General features: G+C 45.4%; 1 protein-coding gene across 7 annotated transcripts in view; it reads right to left on the bottom strand.

The window, feature by feature from the left end:
* Positions 1 to 18,102, bottom strand: part of dmd (dystrophin) — a 94,450-nt gene that overhangs the window by 35,676 nt on the left and 40,672 nt on the right. For 6 of the 7 annotated variants that reach the window (XM_028425662.1, XM_028425637.1, XM_028425619.1 and 3 more), the window contains exons 5-24: positions 17,983 to 18,075; positions 15,903 to 16,004; positions 15,673 to 15,743; positions 15,242 to 15,360; positions 13,110 to 13,306; positions 10,101 to 10,229; positions 8,384 to 8,479; positions 7,998 to 8,096; positions 6,949 to 7,130; positions 6,391 to 6,541; positions 6,011 to 6,130; positions 4,843 to 4,944; positions 3,979 to 4,086; positions 3,677 to 3,856; positions 2,985 to 3,154; positions 2,437 to 2,560; positions 2,249 to 2,327; positions 1,741 to 1,853; positions 1,518 to 1,646; positions 74 to 266 (exon numbers count right to left, since the gene is read on the bottom strand). In XM_028425662.1, the coding sequence (XP_028281463.1) occupies positions 74 to 266; positions 1,518 to 1,646; positions 1,741 to 1,853; positions 2,249 to 2,327; positions 2,437 to 2,560; positions 2,985 to 3,154; positions 3,677 to 3,856; positions 3,979 to 4,086; positions 4,843 to 4,944; positions 6,011 to 6,130; positions 6,391 to 6,541; positions 6,949 to 7,130; positions 7,998 to 8,096; positions 8,384 to 8,479; positions 10,101 to 10,229; positions 13,110 to 13,306; positions 15,242 to 15,360; positions 15,673 to 15,743; positions 15,903 to 16,004; positions 17,983 to 18,075 (2,557 nt within the window). The remainder of the gene's footprint in view (positions 1 to 73; positions 267 to 1,517; positions 1,647 to 1,740; positions 1,854 to 2,248; positions 2,328 to 2,436; positions 2,561 to 2,984; positions 3,155 to 3,676; positions 3,857 to 3,978; positions 4,087 to 4,842; positions 4,945 to 6,010; positions 6,131 to 6,390; positions 6,542 to 6,948; positions 7,131 to 7,997; positions 8,097 to 8,383; positions 8,480 to 10,100; positions 10,230 to 13,109; positions 13,307 to 15,241; positions 15,361 to 15,672; positions 15,744 to 15,902; positions 16,005 to 17,982; positions 18,076 to 18,102) is intronic. The other variant, XM_028425646.1, reaches the window with a different exon arrangement.

An 18,102-nucleotide genomic window follows, 5' to 3' on the forward strand; every position in this document is an offset into this window, starting at 1 on the left:
GTGTCACAGAGGTTACCACAACATCAGAGTACTGCAACTAATGGGACAGGTTGACTCCTGCGGCGTCTCTCACCCAGCTGTAGCTGCCTCTCTCTCGCCCTGAGATCCTCCAGGACCTTGTGGTAGTGTTCCTTGAAGGCGTTGATGTCTGCGTCCAGGAAGGCCGACGGGTCCTCCTCGCCCTCCTTCTCCTCCTTCAGCTCCTGCAGCCGCTTTTCCAGGAGGTCCACCTGAGGCTGCAAGGAGGCCAGGCGCGCCACCTCCTCCTGACCGTACGAGAAAAGAGGGGAAAAAAGGAGAGTCACATCAGTTCTGCTGTTGCCATGGAGACAGCCTATTTAAAAAAAAAAAAAGATTTCTAGGAAAGTATAGTTTTCATTTTAAAGTTCCACTCCATTTATCGTACACTTAATCAGTGCTATTCTACAGAAATGTTTGAATATAGTTCCAAATGCTAATGAACAGGAAGCCAAGCAGGAAATTGGACCAGTTCAGCAAAACTGAGATGGAGCTGTGAAACAATTTTGTCCTCAACTCTCAACAAACTGTGCTGAGAATTCAAAGATGTGTGCGTCCTGAAGTTAATCCACACATGAACCTAAACCAGTCACAGCTGGCACATTCTTTTAAGCCATAAAGAGCTGAACGAACCTTCTGAAATCTAAATCTAAATCCACTTTATTCCACATGTGCAGATTAAAAACTGTTAAAAAGTCTGCACTCACTCGACATTTCAGTGAAAAATGAGGCTGTAAAAATGTCTGTTACACTGCACAGAGACTGTGTGATTGTGCTGTTTGTACTGCAAAGTACAATGAGCCCCCCCCACACACACACACAAGGGGTTAACTGTTCTCTTGTTTACTGGGATGCAGCAGGAGGCAGGTTAATATTCACTGAACATGTCATGTACTGCAAAAGCTTTGAATGCAATCCCCCCTATACGACCAGGGAAGTTAAACTTGTAGCCTAAAGAGACACAGTCATGAATAGAAATAGAGAACAAGCTAAGCTGAATATATTTTCATAAGCTGACAGGAGGTAGCACGATTTGCCACTGGGGAGGTCGTCTTAAAAGTTCCAGTAAATATTTTATTTTCCAGCTTAATATAAAACTCTGGAAGCATTTATGTGTGGGAGTAATGTGTTATGTGTGTGTGTGTGTGTGTGCATCTGTCAGGCAGTCGTCTCTTATTTACTCTCAGCTTTATCTTCATTTAATGGCCCCTTTTTCCTTCATGTTTTGTCCATCTCTGCCTTTATTTCTCTTTTATTTGGAGAGATTTACCTGCTGCTCATTTCAGAGTTTGTACAATTTGTCTTTAAAAGGATATAAAAAAAAACACACAAGTGAAGGTGATGCCAAGTACAAAAGTGTTGTTGAGGAAAAAGAGAAGTACTTACAGTAACGTGCTGAGACAAAGAGATGCGTGAAAAGACACAACAATTCAAAGACAATGAAATGAAATGAAGAAACAAACAGAAGAGGGGTGTCAGACAGGCGTCGTTTCACTCACGCGACATCGGTCCAGTTGCACTTTAAGTGGTTCTGGTTCAGATGCGGGAGGCGCCTGCACTTTGAGCCAGTTCTCGCTGTTGTCCACCGCCTGCTCACACTGCTCATACAAGCTGTAGAAGGCCAGAACCTGCAACACACACACAGCAGTTACCAACACACACACACACAGCACATCTGCCTTGTTTTACATCCTTGACTTGTGTGTGTGTGTGTGTGTTTACCTTTGTCTGGTAAGCCAGCCATGCCAGCCGGTCGGCCAACAGGGCACAGAATCCCACCCAGCGCTGGTTCAGCTGCTCCGCTGCCTGAGCAATGTCCTCAGCACGAGTCCCCTCTGAGGACAGAGAAGCAGAGACTCCTTTGACTACTGTGTGTTTATGGAGCTTTTCATGGTATTATTCAGCGATATCTTCCCAGCATCAGACCCTCACTGGCCCAGTCCTGATCAGTAAGAAGTGTTCCTGCATGTTTTGTTTGATTAAGGGTGAAGCAAAAAAGAAAAACCTGCATTTCTGTGCTTTCACAAATACCAACACAATTGCACAAGGACAGAGGAGAGGACAGACGAGGGGAGGCATCTTCCTCCCTCTTTCCTGTCTGTTCCCCTCTCTATCAGTGTTTCTATGGAGACACGGAGAGAGAGAGGGTGGGACAGGTGAAGGCGTTGCCATGGGGACAGACTGGGTGTGCACGTGTTCGCACGCATTGTGAACGAGTGTGCACGTTTACCTTGCTCGACCAGGGTCTGCGCCGTGCGCGTCGCCTCCTGAAGCTTCCGGTACTTTTCAGGCCGCTCTCTTTCTATCGCCTGCGGCGAAGAGACGGGACAGAGCGAGGCGTGTGTGAAGTTAGAGGACGAGGGACGGAGGAAAATAATAAATACGACAGCAGGAACAACGCATGTGTCTGGGTCTTACCTGCACTTTGTCGTACAGCTCCTGTATGCTGCCGTCCTTTCGTGACACGGAGAACTCGGGGCTCTGTAGGATGGCCTCTCCGCGGGTCATGTAGCTGTGAACCTCTGTGAAGTCCACATCAAATCTGACAACAGAAAAAAAAAAAAGCTCCTGTCACATGTTCAGTCAGTTCACTCCTGCAGCTCTATGGAAACAACACAATCATGGCGACATGTAGCGAGAACTCAGACCTTTGGACTCTGACAAGTCTTCTTTTTCTGACTGAAATGATCCTAAAGCGTCCTTTTTCAGGTGTCCGTGGGCTTACTGTGACCCTCGACCTTTTCACACTACTCACTACAGACTCCTACATGACTACACTCAGCTTACAGCTGGCCTCTATTATCACCATCTGACACACTCATTACCAGAATCTTTCATCACCTACCTGCTGAGATAAGACAGCAGAAAGGGGTGCATGTAACTAGAACAGTTCACATAAGTTAATAAACATCAGTGGAGACGTCTGCAGTGAAACATCACACACACACACACACACACACACACACCTTTTCCTGAGCTCTGAATCTACAACCACTTGTCTCTTCTTCTGTGGCGGTGGCGACTCTCGGGTCTGCCGAAGAGCTGACACCTTCTCTCTTGTTGTCACCTTGGTAACGGTTGCCGTGACGGAGTGGGTCAGCTCCGACTGCTGGGTCGCACTGACAGCGGCTGACAGCTGAACATGACAAACACGGAGACAAAAAGTGTTTATGTGTGAGCGCTGATTTTAATTCTGAGCATTGAACTTGAGTCCTACTACTACTACTATGGGATATCCCTGCTACCATGGAGACGTGTGTGTCTCTGTGCAGCTGAAGTGTGTCTCTCCAGAGGTCAGATTGCTAATTATCTGACTGATTACAATGGACAAGTAATTGAGAAAGAGAAGGAGAGAGCGGGCGTGAAGGAAAAATGGAGAGACGTGTGCACCCAGTTGTGACCGGTAACTTCATGATGGGTTCTGTCTTCAGCTGCAGAGTAAATGTGTGTGTCATTAGGGACTGTTTTAGTGAAAGTAGAGTTGCTGCTTCAAGTCAACCCTGGCTCTCTAGCTGCAGTGAGGAGTTCAAAGTTTTTACATAAAATCCAAAATGTCAACACATTTTTCTAACTGTATGATGCAGATGATGCATTCAAGGATCATTGGAAAAATTGAACAACAAGTGTAATTGTGGTGATTGTGTTTTGTGTGGTGTACCTGTGAGCTGCTCAGCTCCAGACTCTGGATGAGTTTGTCCCAGCGCTGGGCGAAGCTTTCCAGTCTGGCCTCCACTTTGTTGGCCACCTCTTTGTTCTTGACACTGGACAGCAGGTCCTGGCTCATGGAACACAGCTTGTCCATGGTGGGACGCTTCACCTCCAGTTCTGTCTTCACCGTCTGTGGAGCAGACGACAGACAAGACACAACATATGCTGCAGATGTAATCTCCTCCTGCTGGAGTCGTGTAGTGTGTGTGGTTTTTTTTGCAGAGGGAGAGAGAGAGAGGCTCAGAGACTCACAGCGAGGCGGCGCAGACAGGCCACCATCTCCGCCTGGTCTTTCAGGTTGGAGGTCTTAATGGAGCGAACCAGCTCCTCCTTCTGAGTCAGCCACGAGTCGAACAAACTCTGAGGAGAGAGAAACAAGAGGAAATAAGAAAAACTAAGAGAGCAGAGTGGAGAGGACAGAATATAAGAAGAGGAAATGAAGATGAGGGGATGTGAGGTACTTAGATGAGCTTTCAGACAGAGTATCGGGACAATTGAATTCAATGGATTTCCTGATGCTTTGATAATTGAATTTCTCTGAGCATTTTAAAACCTCGCCTGCCATGTTTCCAAGGAAAAAGAGTTGTTTTGAAAATGTCACATGATACTCCAAATGACAGCATTAACATTTGATGGAAGGAAGGCAGCAGTAAACAAAAAGGCGGCTACACCAATCTTGTTTGGACTTTTAATTAAAAGGCTGATGCCTGTATAATCCGATGTTGTGATTTTAGCTTCCTCAATTATTAATCACAGAACACGAGCTAATCGGATATCTCCACACATTTAATTTCCTTTTTGAAAAAAAAAAAAAGGACGTGGTGGTTAAAAATAAAATAAATATAAATAAAAAATATAAATAAATAATATATATATATATATATATATATATATATATATATATATATCCTTCCTTTTTGTATTTATTTATATATATATATATATATATATATATATATATATATATATATATATATATAAAAAATTAAAAAAAATTTTTTTTATTTATATATATATATATATATATATAAAAATAAAAAAAATAAATACAAAAAGGAAGGACAGAGGAAACAAGAGAGGTTTTTCAAAATAAAACGCAACATCTGAACCTCGTACCTGCTCGTTTGTGAAGTGCTGCCACTTCAGAAGAATCTCCTGAAGAAGAATCCAGCGATCTTCTGTCCATCTACAAATAGCCGCCCAGCGGTCACCGAGCACCTGCGGAACACACCACATACACACATCATATTAATCAGCCGTTCATGTGACTGAGTAACCATAGCCTTCTAGTTGAGTCCCACACACAGTCCAGTGTCAGCTGTATCTTACTCCATATTTTGTGACTTGACAAAAACCTGAACAAAGCCATCAGAGTGGCAGGGAGGGAGGTGACGACAGCGGGGGAGGAGAGGAAAGAGAGAAGGTGAGGAACAAGCAGGAGGGTACAGACAGATGTACAGAGAGAGAGAGGCTCAGCGGGTTAATCTGTAGATGAATGGTCTGTAATTAATCAAGTGACAGTTCAGCAGCGGGGAGACACCGGGGAAGGCACCTTCCACTATTTGCATTTTTTTACATTCCGCCACACAATGTTCTCTGTCATCAATTTATCTCTCTTATCTTGTATTCAGTAATAAACTGCACTGCAGGAAACATCACCAGCTGATAGAAAGAAAGTCAAATACCAAGATGTGTTGGGTTCCTAATGACATTAGGTCTGATTAAACTCTACACGCACCATAAACAATGTGTGGTCTGCTCTGTAATTGCTTTTATTTGACATGGGGAATAGTTGAGCAGGCTCACAGTGCATTATTATTATATTTGCAAAAAAAAATAAAAAATCCTTTGTTTCCCTATCAAGCTGCTGCTCTCTCCATAGCTCCATCCTTTTATCAATGCTCTCCTCAGTCAATTAGAAAATGAGACTCCTTTGTGTGATGCTGCATTGTGTATTAAGTGGCTGCAGCTTATTCTGTGCAGAGTATAGGACTTAACAGGGCCCACATATCAGAGGCCAGGAGGTCGGTTAGCATGGAGAATTCACCGCAGAAGAACGGCACCACAGTCTGGCTCCTGGCTGGAGTCTGTGTGATGATGAGCTTCAAGGAAACAGAGTAAACAAACGCAGAGAAAAACCACAGCACAAGCATCATCGCGCTGCGGAGGTCTAATTACTGCAAAACACCAGAGACAAACCCTCTCCTCTGTCAAATCTATTCTCCCACGAGAAGCAACAACCGGAGTCTGCGGTGAGAAATGTTATGGATCTGACTGTACTTGCCTGCAGTTTGCTCTCCAGGGCAGCGGTGGCGCTGTCTCCGCTGCTTTCATCCACCACCACCACCATGTGGGTCAGAGAGTTCACCCTCACTTGCTCCAGCTCCAGGTCCTCCTGCAGGAGCTGCATCAAACGCACAAATACAGATAAGAGTGTGACTACAAACTGCATGTTTCAGCCACGCAATCTTAAAAAAAAAAAAAAATGTATATATTGTGCTAACTTCTCTGTGAATGTCAGGCTGCTGTGTCCTCACTCCTAGGCCGTATGATTGGCGGTTATTTGGACAATCTTGGCCCATTTTTTCCAGACACTGGCAGAAAAGCCAAAACCTGGACATGGGAGCTGCCACGTCAGTACCTACCGATCTCAGCATTTCTCACCTTGTGCTCCTCCACTTGATGCTTGACGTCCTCCAGGTCCGGGCCCAGCGGCTGAGCACCCATCCTCTTGATGCGCGCCTCCGTCACATTCAGCCAGTCGGTGAGCTGCTGCAGCTGCTGGTGCTGCAGGTCCATCAGGACCTCGTGCAGTCTGTGAGAGAGAGAGACACAGGAAGCCGTCAGACTCTAATCCAGGCCATGTCTGCACAGCTCGGAGCTCAAATCAACAAGATTATCAAAGAAGATAGCTCCTCTGCAGTTAATTAAATTTGGCTCGGCGTCAGTTATTGTTGGATTCACCATAATTAGAAAGGCCGCTCTTCTTTGTAGCCATGAGAGGCTTCTATCTTTATTCACTGAGTAAAAAGAGACGACGCTCTACTCATGGCGTGAATCGAGACAGGAGGAAGAATATAAACCGAGCCTTGTCATGTGGCAAATGACACATTTGTAGCATGAAGACTTGATTTTTGTTGATTTTCTAAAGTTAAGACGAACAGGATAAAGAAGCTTTGTTGATTTTAAGCTGACTGTATATACATGTGTTGACGTGCGTACCTGCTCTGTCTCTCCATGCTCGCCACTCTCAGGTGCTCCCACCGCGAGTTCAGGAGGTTCATCTGCTCCCTGACCTCCGAGTCCTCGTCCTCGCTCAGGTTTCCTTCTGACAACAGGGCGGCGCCGGCCCGCAGGACCCGCCCCACGCTGCCCTGATGGGTGGTCAGCTCCACCATGTACCCCTGGTGAAAAAGCGAGACACACACACTTTTTAATGTTATAAAGAGGTGTGTCTACCTCCCACCCCACCGTGTAATCTATTTTCACGGAGCACTTTGTTTAAATATGATCCTTCCAGACTTCTCACGCGGCAGAATGGTCAGGGGTAATTTCATTTTGAGAGCCAGTGTTCCTGGAAGTACCCATCAATCAGAGCCTACACTTACAGTTAAAGAAAGAACTCCGAGGAGATGAACAACTATTAGGTACTTAGCAGGACCGCATCTTACATTTGTTACCTGAAATATGACTCTGACGTCTCACAGTGTGTCTTTGTGGTGGCTTCTTGCCACCTTTCTGATTTCAGGTTTTTCATCTCCCGCTGACAAACAGCACAGGTTTTTGTGCCTGCACTGAGGCACGAGGACTTTTTTTCTAACAATACTTTCTTTCCTCCTTCCTGTGCAGCTCTGTCACCACTGCATGAACACATGAACGGTCCTTCCTTCTAACACAGGGATGTCAAAGTCAAATACACAGAGGGCCAAAAAAACAAATTGGCTATAAGCCGAGGGCCGGACTGATTCAATGTTTATTAAAACATATTGAAATGATTGCACGTAGCCTATTGAACCAAGACCTAACACAGTGTATTCATTTTTTGGGGACATCTGCTCTGACTGCTAATGAATGATGAAGCCGAAGTCCGCTTGCTGCGCTGCAGTGAGTTCGTGGGTTACCGTTGCATTGTGGGAAATGTAGTATTGGTGCATGCAAAACACCAGCGGGCGGCTACGGCCTGCGGGCCGGTTCTAATACTAATCAAATATCATCCCGGGGGCCATAGATAATTCATATGTCAAAGTCTAACAGGAAGTCAGCGCTCCTACCTCATGTGTGTGGAACTGCTCCTTCACCTCCTCCACGTGGTTGGAGATGGGAGGCTGCGCCTGGAGGCCGTCTTCAGCTGACAGCAGCCACGTCAACACCTTCAGAGAGTTTAAAACATGTAAAGTAAAAACTTCTGGGAGCCTGTGGAACTTCAGAAAAAAGTCTGGGAACTTCTGCTCTAGTGAGTATTTGTAGCAGCACGGTGTGTGTGTGTGTAAATAAAGTGTGTGTGTTCCTGGCATTGAATGAATGTGTCACCCCAGGCAGCGCTGTGATTCACTGATGTGATTTTAATAGTCTTTGGACGACAGTGTGACTACAGCACAGTAGAGTCACATAAAGTGTTACTGAGCTTTAAACAAAGATAACACTGCTGTATCTGTACCTCCTCCAGCGCAGCCTGGTAGCTCTCCAGGCTGGTAGAGCCTGGAGGAAGAGGACTAAGACCCCGCTGCAGCTCCTCTTGGCCGGGACTCAGGAACTGCAGAGGACAGGAGATGAGAGGCAGAGGAGGGACAGAGGAAGAATGGGCATCAGAAGTGGAAGAGAAAATAACAGGGAGCATGAATGAAAGGTGAGGAACAGAGGAGATGGCCTGTTAGTGTTTTGCCATTACCGGTGACGACAAGCAGTTCTGGCCTTTGTCCAGCCTCAACAACTCGTCCTCATTCCCTCTTCCTCTATCTTCCTCACCATATCGCTCTGCGTGCTCACAACTGATCTGGACGCTAACAACTTCTCTCTCTTTTTATCTCGCTCTATTCTTCTCTGTGGTAATAGGGTTCCCGAAAAGATACACGAGTCTCGTCTCTGGCGCTGATAACATGTTGTGTATTACAGATGTGTTAGAGACTTAGAGGCAGCTTCTAAAAAGAGGTCTGTAAGTCAAGATTCAGCTTTAAAAGGTGCATTTAAAAGGCCAGAAGGAGTGTGTAGTAGACTGACAAATGATCTTTTCTTCTTGCCTTTAAAAAGCTGCAAGCCAAGTTAAGTTGAGCCCCCTGCTGCTACATTAAATATTTGACAGAGTCTCAACATGTTGCTGCCAAAGCCTGAGCCAATAATGGGCCACTTAGAGCCCAGACAGCCTTTAAGCTGGATGCGTTCAGACCTATTTTCAAATCTGGCTAGCACACAGTTGTGTCCGCACTCAATCCGGCTTCATCCAGCATGTTTGCTGTCCTCCAAACCACTAGGTGGCGCCTCGTAATATGGCTAATAATGTGGCTAGCCGGATTCGCTAGCCACATTTGCGTTCACACCTGAGCCACATTTGAGCCAATCCTGCTAGATCCACCTCTCGAGGGTGGAAACTTTTATTATACCCCGTTCACACTGGGGAAAAAATGTGGCTTAAGCAAGATTCGGCCGCATCCAGATCAATCCAGATGTGAACACCTCGAATCCGGCTGTATCCAGTTTGATTTCAATCTGGCTTAGCCAGATTGGCTCAAATGTGGCTCAGGTGTGAACGCAAATGTGGCGAGCGAATCCGGCTAGCAACATGCTACTTCCGGTTAGCGACATGCTACTTCCGGTTAGTGACATGCTACTTCCGGTTTATGGGGCGCGACATGGGACAAAAAAAAACGCATGACGCATGCGCACACGCGGTCCTATATTACGAGGCGCCACCTAGTGGTTTGGAGGACAGCAAACATGCTGGATGAAGCCGGATTGAGTGCGGACACAAGTGTGTGTGAAAATAGGTCTGAACGCATCCAGCTTAAAGGCTGTCTGGGCTCAATCCTACTCTAGCTGGAATGACTTTCTCCAGTGTGAACGGGGCCTTAGACACCATGGTTGGCTTGCACCCTCAAATTCACTGAAAAAAACCCGAAATAAGTTAGCTAAAGATGCTAATTGCTAAGATGTTTCCAGGTTTTGTAATAATTCCTGCAGTCCTGTTTGATTCCTACAGGTTTTCAGCATTCAGCATTATCATCAAATACACTTCCAGGGCTCAATCACAGACTTGTTTTATGAACACATTTCTCTCGGTGACACGGACAAACAAGAGGGCAGACAAAACAACAGCCAAGACATGCACGGACAGCTGGACACAGGAGAGCAGAGGAGTGTTAGCGTCGCCAGACACGGACCTGATCAGTAAAACGCCTCCTCTTTTGCTCGGGCGACTTGACATATGCAGCCTGGGTGTAGGCATAGCTTTTATAGCGAGGCTGAGGGGAGGGGCTCCGCACTCGGCCCTGAGCCACACTCACTGTGATCTGAGAGAGAGACAGAGAGGAGAGTGCAAAACGAAAAAAAGGCAGGAGTGTACGAGGAGCGGGTGATGATGGGAAAGAGAAGCAGAAAAGAGGAGAAAAAAAGAAACATGAATAATCTCACATGAGCTCTGTTTCCATCCAAATGTCAAGCTAATTTTAGATGAACTTTTCAAATGGCGCACATAATAATAAAATAGAGATTAGGTGTCACTTTCACCAAAGTGTCGATAAACACGTTTAAAAGAAAAATGTAAGTTTTAGGTTTTCATTTCTGCTGATAAAATACTGCAGCAAACTGTGTGAAGCTTTTAAAACGCTCCCAAGTGTCTGTGCTGAAATCTGGACTTGGATGGAAACCCAGCTGTAGATGCTGCAGACATGAGAGTGCAGACAGAAAGAGAGATGCAGAGACAGAATGAACAAGAGACAGCCGCACAAAGTCCAAGCTGATGCAGGCAGCAAACACCTCCCTCCTCTGCCGTCTGCAGCTTTTACTTTCTTTTCTCTCCAGGGATCCAGAGATCACTGGGCTGTTCGGCACCGACGTCCTGCTTCATGCTCACTCACTGCCATATTTATCCCCAAACTAGCAGCAGGCTTCCTGCTTCCTTTGTTACCTGTAGAGTCTGCTGCTGGGTGCAGCGTCCAAAAAAACAGGTAGGCTAACCTAAAAGTTCACCTACAGGAGAGCAGGACAAGCGTTTTCCATGCATGCTGCAGTCAGAGGGTTGTTGTGTTGTTTTCCTTGTGTCTGAGTGGTGCGGAGCGGCTGCAGTCCCACACAGGTAAATCATCTCCAGCTGCCAGGATGATTTCTTTATGAACACACTGTAAAAAAAACCCTCACACACCCTGCACAAAGGACAAATAATGTTTAACCCTCATGCACTGTTCGCAAACACTACCCTTATGTGTTGTTCGGGACAAAAACGTCCCCTAACTTTAACGGTTTTAAAAATATATCAGATAAATATTTTTTTGAAATTTTTTTGCATAGACCTTTTAATTAACTTCAGTTCTGATCAACAGTAGTGAAAAAATCATTTTCCCCCAGGATTTTAACCCTTTAATCACCAATTTCATAAGGGGTGGTGCTGAAAATTGGAAAAAAAACACACAAAAAGGCTCATTTTTAATAGAAAAGGTGAATATGGACTGGATTTTTTAATTACATTAAAACAGTACAGTAACATTTGTGATTTTTAAAGTTAATAGGGTCATTAAGTTGTTAACTGTAAAAATCACAAATGTTACCTCCTACCAACAGGGTAAACCACCAACAATCAAGAATGCATGATTATGTAGTGCCATGGCTGTGCAGTCAAAAAATGTGGTTATAATGGAAGTCTATGGGACAAAATGGGAGAAAAAATGAAAATCCAGTGCTGTGCAAAAACTAATAATGCAATAAAGTCCATTTTTTTTACTGATGTTTGACATGACCAAGACTGTAATAAAGGTTAAAAAAATCCAGTCCACATTCACCTTTTCTATTAAAAATGAGCCATTTTGTGTGTTTTTTTTCCAATTTTCAGCACCACCCCTTATGAAATTGGTGATTAAAGGGTTAAAATCCTGGGGGAAAATGATTTTTTTCTCTACTGTTGATCAGAACTGAAGTTATTTAAAAGGTCTATGCAAAAAAATTTCCAAAAAATATTTATCTGATATATTTTTAAAAGCGTTAAAGTTAGGGGACATTTTTGTCCCGAACAACACTAAAGGGGGTAAAATTTGCCCACAGTGTACTGTTGACCTATGAAAAATTTTAAAATCATATTAACAAAATGTATGTAAAATTAAGCTTGTTGAGCAAAAATGATTCAATTTGTTCACATATTGACTAAGTTATGGACAAAATAAACAGAAAAATGACTCTCAGAGTCAACAGTGCTCTCAACAGTGCACGAGGGTTAATTGATGCTGGTCTGACATTCCCATGACAGCCGGGGCGAGACCACCATCCAAACCACAGACGCCATAAAAGTTTAATCTGTCTCCCTCTGCCTGGCGATCAATCTGCCGCTCTCCACCTCACGTCATTCGTCTCTTTCTTCACCTGCCATCCTTTCTCTCTTTACAGGTGTGTTTCCTGCTGTAAAGCGCAGACAGCCAGAGGCTCCCCAGCCCCCGCATCAAATGCTTTTTGGTAACTGTTTACCGCCTGCTCACAGAAACTGACGGGTGGAGCTTTTTGTGCATCAGTGCAGCTCAGATTGTTGCAGGTTTTGGATTTAGTCATCTTTCCTCCTCCTCCTCCTCCTCCTCCTCTTTTCATGGGAGGGCTCTTCTGCTCGCTGGGGTCCCAGGTGGTGGAGGTATGATGTTGATGTAAGGAGTTGGTGACAGCAGCGCTTTGATGATGACAGATGAGGGAGGAGGCAGATAATAGCCACTGTCAGTAACTTTTCTTTTTGCTCTTGTGTTATTGCTATCTCACTTGTTCCCATTTATGTGCTCCCTCTCACTCTCTGCACATCTTTATATATCTTTACTCCTCCTCCTCCTCCTCCTCCTCATGCTTTCTGTCGGTCACTCCTGAGGTCTGCTCTCTGCTCTCCGGCAGACAGCTGATAAAGTAGAGGCGGGGTTGACGTGGTCATTAAACTCAGTGAGATAATAATATTAGCAGCCATTACTCCAGGAAGCTCACTCCATCCTGCTGCGACTGGGACCAGCAGCCTGACACCGACCTCAGCTTAAGTCACAAATGAGCTCTAGCAGCTCTGACCTTTAGAGCTGAGACTTTTTCTGAAGCAGTTTTCTGTCTCATTTTTTTAAAGTGTATGAATGAGCAGACAGATGAAACAAAGTTAACCCTCCATAGCCTGTAAGCTTGAAATTGACGACTGATATTTCATCATTGTGTGTGTGTTTAACCTGCTGGGAGAAGCGCTGCTGCGTCTGGATCTGGTAGTGCTCCTCTGTGGTCACCCGGGCGATGGTCGCCGAGGCCGCCCGCGGCAGCGTTTCCACTTCCTGGATGGCCTCCATAGAAACGCGTTGAGGAAGCACCTGGAAGAGCGACGTCACGTACATGATGATACTCTTCTTGTCGGGGTGAGTCACCGCCACATCTAGATAAATGGATGGGGATAAAGTGCACGTTTAGACTGAATGCACGGCTATACATGTGAAAGCAATAATAATGTGTGATGGTCATTTCCTGTTTAAAGGCTGCAGGTGATAAATCCGGCTGTCGTTCAGCTGCAAACACAGTCATTTTTCTTTCTCCTCATAAATAACTGGAGGCTGTGAGTAATGCTGCTTCTTTATTTCCCATAGTGTCAGTGTGTGTCAGTCAGCTGCCTGTCTGCGCCCGAATCCCACAGCTAAATGAAGACGGAGTCAGTCTAACAAGTGGGGGGAAAAAGAGATACAGCCGAGTCGGGGTGGCACGGAGCCCGTGGCCCCGGCCAGTCAGCTCAGGGCAAAACTAATAGAGACGGAGCACTGCGGGACATAAACACAGCAGATAAATGAACGCCATGAGAGACAGAGACGCAGGCAGGAAGACGAGTGGGGCTGGAGAGAGAAACGCTGACGGTGCTAATGAACGGGCGGTTATGTGCGCACGCCTTTGAAGGAAGGATGTGTGTGTTTGTAAGGGAGTGGAAATCCTGATTTATCACAGAGAAATCTGAGGGTGTTATTGTTTGTTACAGCTCCATAAATAACGCCGCCATCTGCGAGCCTGCACACATCCCTCACTGAGTCCACTCTGTCCCAAGATCTCCATTCCCATCGTTCCAACACAGCTCTGCTACATGTGTGTGCATACTTATGAGGCACTGCAGGTGTGTGTGTGTGTCTGTGTGTGTGTGTAACCACACTGTGGAGATGTCATTAGTCTGAAAATATTCTTGGAAATATTGGACCACAGTCTGCTTTGATTTCAGGCCAAACAAGTGAGCGACGGCTCCAGAGAAACAAAGCAAGACATTTATACAATGTTCACACTGGGGAAAAAAATCTGGCTAAAGCAGGATTCGGGCGCATCCTGATCAATCCAGATGTGTTTTGAACACCTCGAATCCGGCTGTATCCAGTTTGATTTCAGTCTGGCGCCACCTAGTGGTTTGGAGGACAGCAAACACGCTGCATGAAGCCAGATTGCGTGCGGACACAAGTGTGTGCTAGCCAGATTTGAAAATAAGTCTGAACGCATCCAGCTTAAAGGCTGTCTGGGCTCAATCCTACTCTAGCTGGAATGACTTTCTCCTGTGTGTAATATACAGAGTCCGTTCAGGCCGCGGTAGCACCGCGTGTGCGCATGCGTCTTGCGGTTTTTTGTTCCATGACGCGCCCCGTAAACCGGAAGTAGCACAACACTAACCGGAAGTGGCATGTCGCTAACCGGATTCGCTCGCCACATTTGCGTTCACACCTGAGCCACATTTGAGCCAATCCGGCTAGATCCATTGAAATCAAACTGGATACAGCCGGATTCGAGGTGTTCACACAAAAACACATCTGGATTGATCTGGATGCGGCCGAATCCTGCTTAAGCCACATTTTTTCCCCCAGTGTGAACGGGGGCCTTAGAGTGCTGGTGAGAGGAGGACACACAGGCAGCATAAACAGGAGAACAGACCCCATCTTTTCCCAGTAAACAGGTGAAAAACCTCAACAGGCTCCTCTTAATGGTCTTCTCTGAGGCTTTTAGGTGGAGCAGCTGCTCATCTGTTCAGGGTGGAGAACACGAAAACCTTTCCACATATCGGTAAAAGCGGTGGCAGTATAAACTCTAAAGCACCGTGCATCCTAAACCCACACAGACGCCAGTGAGGAAGCATCTCTGTTATTATTGTACACAACAGAAACTTTTCTGCCAACCTGTCAGTCAGCGTGTGCATCACTGATCACGTCCTTCCACCAAGGTGACCACAGTCATCACCATGGCAACACCCAATCACAGTGTGACAGCATGTTCAATTGGGCCAATTAGAGTGCATGATTGGAAGGTGTGAAAATGATGTGTGTGTGTGTGTGTGTGTGTGTGTGAGTGTTACCCTCCGGGTCCAGCAGCCTCTCTATCCCCAGGTGCTGTTCGGCCTTATTAAAGGCGTGTTCCAGTCTGTCGATGGCTGATGTCTTCTTCTCCATCGAGCTCCAATCAAACAGCTCCGGCCTGCCAATGAGACAGATCAATCATGCACCTGCTGTATCAATATATTAACTCTAAATATGTATGAACGGAAAGGATTTTTGGGTGTCATCCCTCACTCTGTATTCCTGTGTGTACTCTGCTAACAGATGCTCTGGCTAGTTAACCATGATTCAATTTATGATTAGACGGGGTGAGGCCCAAACTCACCTCAGCAGAACCACCTGGATTACACTCAAATCCCTCACTGTCTGACGTCCATCTATCCAAGCCTCCTGTGTTTATACCTAAGGTTCTCACACACACACACACACACACACTGTCACTCTACAGTACCTGTGGCTGTGGATGAGGGCATTGAAGGCCAATCCATCATTCCAGCTACTGGAGAAGTTAACCACATTGACCTGAGGACAGAGATAATGGATATTAAAGGAGCAAAAGAAACGTGAATGCATGTGACATCTTTTGTGATCAAATGGCTTCACAACAAAAGAGCGGCAGCAGTGAAGGAATACGAGTATTGTGCGACGCTACCCGTTACGCAAACCAGACAGATGTGTTACCTGAGGATACTGACGCGTGTTCTGACGAACCCAACTCAGCAGAATCTTCTCACTGTTGGTCTGCTGTAGGTCCGCCATCACATCCTTCATCACATCCTTTACCTGCGCACACACACACGGACACACACGGACAGCTGGAGTTAGCACTTTAGCAAGAAATCTGTGTGTGACCAAACTACACTCACACATCTACATTACCATACAAATCCACTTTAAAATATTCCGTCAGTAGCTGCTTTGTGCAGCAAAGTGCACACAGTGAAAGGACACTTGTGTATCCATGCAGCAGCCTGTGTGAGGATGTGGCTGCATCCTCACACAGGCTGCTGGTTTTTTTGGCATTTGTGAGTGACAGTTTTGGAGCACTTGTTCCAGGCTCAGGGGATAGACAGAGAGGAAGAGAGGGAGAGAAGGAGGCAGAGGGGGAGACGTTACAGTTTACTACTGTCCATTTTACTTATGCATATCTCACCTTTCTGTATGCGGCTGCATGCATGCACACATAAGAGGTTTATGTCTCCCTCCACTCCTCCTGCACACGCATTATTTATTTAATTATGTACAATCTGAGAGAACTCCAACTCTTTTTGTGCTGATATAAATGTATATATCTGGAATTAATTTGATTTTTTTGCAGGTCGACCAAATATTCAGTGCCTGCTGGTCACAGGTGAGTCCATCGTGGCTTGCTAGCTGTAATAAACTGTGCAGAATCATTAATGTAGCCACTTTATTTTTGAAAATTCACAGGACAAAGGTCATTCTCACACCTGTATAATAACACCTCTTAATTAGGCAATACATATGGTGAAGGTAAAGGCAGCCAGGCGACATTACAGAGCCACAACGTCGGTGCAGTGAGGAGGCTGGGTGGACAGAATTCAGTACATTGTTGAGCTACACGCTGCATATGTGTGTGTGACTTATCGTCAAGGCATGTGTGTTCACACAGGGAACAAAACAAGCATTAACTAAACCCTCTGACACACACACAGGGTTTGCTCCAAAGGTGTTAAAGTGTCATGAGTCATTCCGCCTATTAACACACTCACTCACTCACACACAATGTGCCACTAAACCTATTAATAGAGTTCGGTGTAATTTGGTGTCGAGGTGAATTCCCAGCAAAGGGACTCATGAAGATCTCTCTCTCTCACACACACACACACACACACAGGTTTGTTAGCAGTTCGTCATAGAACGAAGCCTGCCGGGTATAGAAAAAAAAAAAAAAAGGGGACTCATTTGGGAGTAGGTCACTGAATGCATTTCCACTTTAATTGGAGGGGTGCTTTGACAAAGACTTGCTGTATAAACACACTCAGGATGACACACACACACACAAAGAGGAGCTCTCGCAGCCTGGCATAGGTGCCTGTACCAAACCACACAATAGCACAGGATAAATGATAACCTGCAGGGCATAAAGGACACACACACACTACTCACAAACATGCACACCTCATTACAGAAGTGTGTTTTGCTATTAATCGCGTCATTAAGTCTATGCTAAAACTAGCCTGATTGAGACATTTTGCTTCTATTCAACTTAATGAGGAATGAAACGCAATTAAAACGTATTGTGAAGTAAGTTACTAAAACTGTAGACTCTACACGAAGTTCATTTGAAAATCATTTGAAAAAAAAAAGAGGCTTTAAATACAGCTTAAAGGAGAGAGAGGTGTAGAGAGATGAAAGGGAGCCAGGTATGATGGGAAAAAGAACATTAAAGGAAACTTTGGAGCGCCTTGTACTGCATGTGCACTCACAGTAATGCTGCTGCTGCTGCTGCTGCTGCTGGAGGTACTACTCACCAGAACTCATGATGTTCATGTTTTTTTCTGGTGAGTAAAGCATCTTCAAATACAACAGGGACAATATGTGAGAATGTGTGAGTGGGTAGATGGATGAAAGAGTCATTAAAGTCCCCACAGTGGGGGAAGGATTCTGCTTAATACACTTATTTTAATACATAATTGATTGGACTTATAGGACCATCATCCCCATGTCCGTACCAACGGTCTGATCTCCATAGCAACGAGCTGTTCTTCACAAATAACATGTAGACACACACACACACCTGCCAGTGGAGAATGATGCTCCAGATGAGCCCAAGGATGAGTTTGTGATTCCCATCAACGATGTCGGCAGCTCCGATGTTCACCAGCTCAACCTGGAAACAGACAGAGATATTAAACAC

This window comes from Parambassis ranga, chromosome 2 (assembly GCF_900634625.1).
Source record: "Parambassis ranga chromosome 2, fParRan2.1, whole genome shotgun sequence".
Lineage (NCBI taxonomy): Eukaryota > Metazoa > Chordata > Actinopteri > Ambassidae > Parambassis > Parambassis ranga.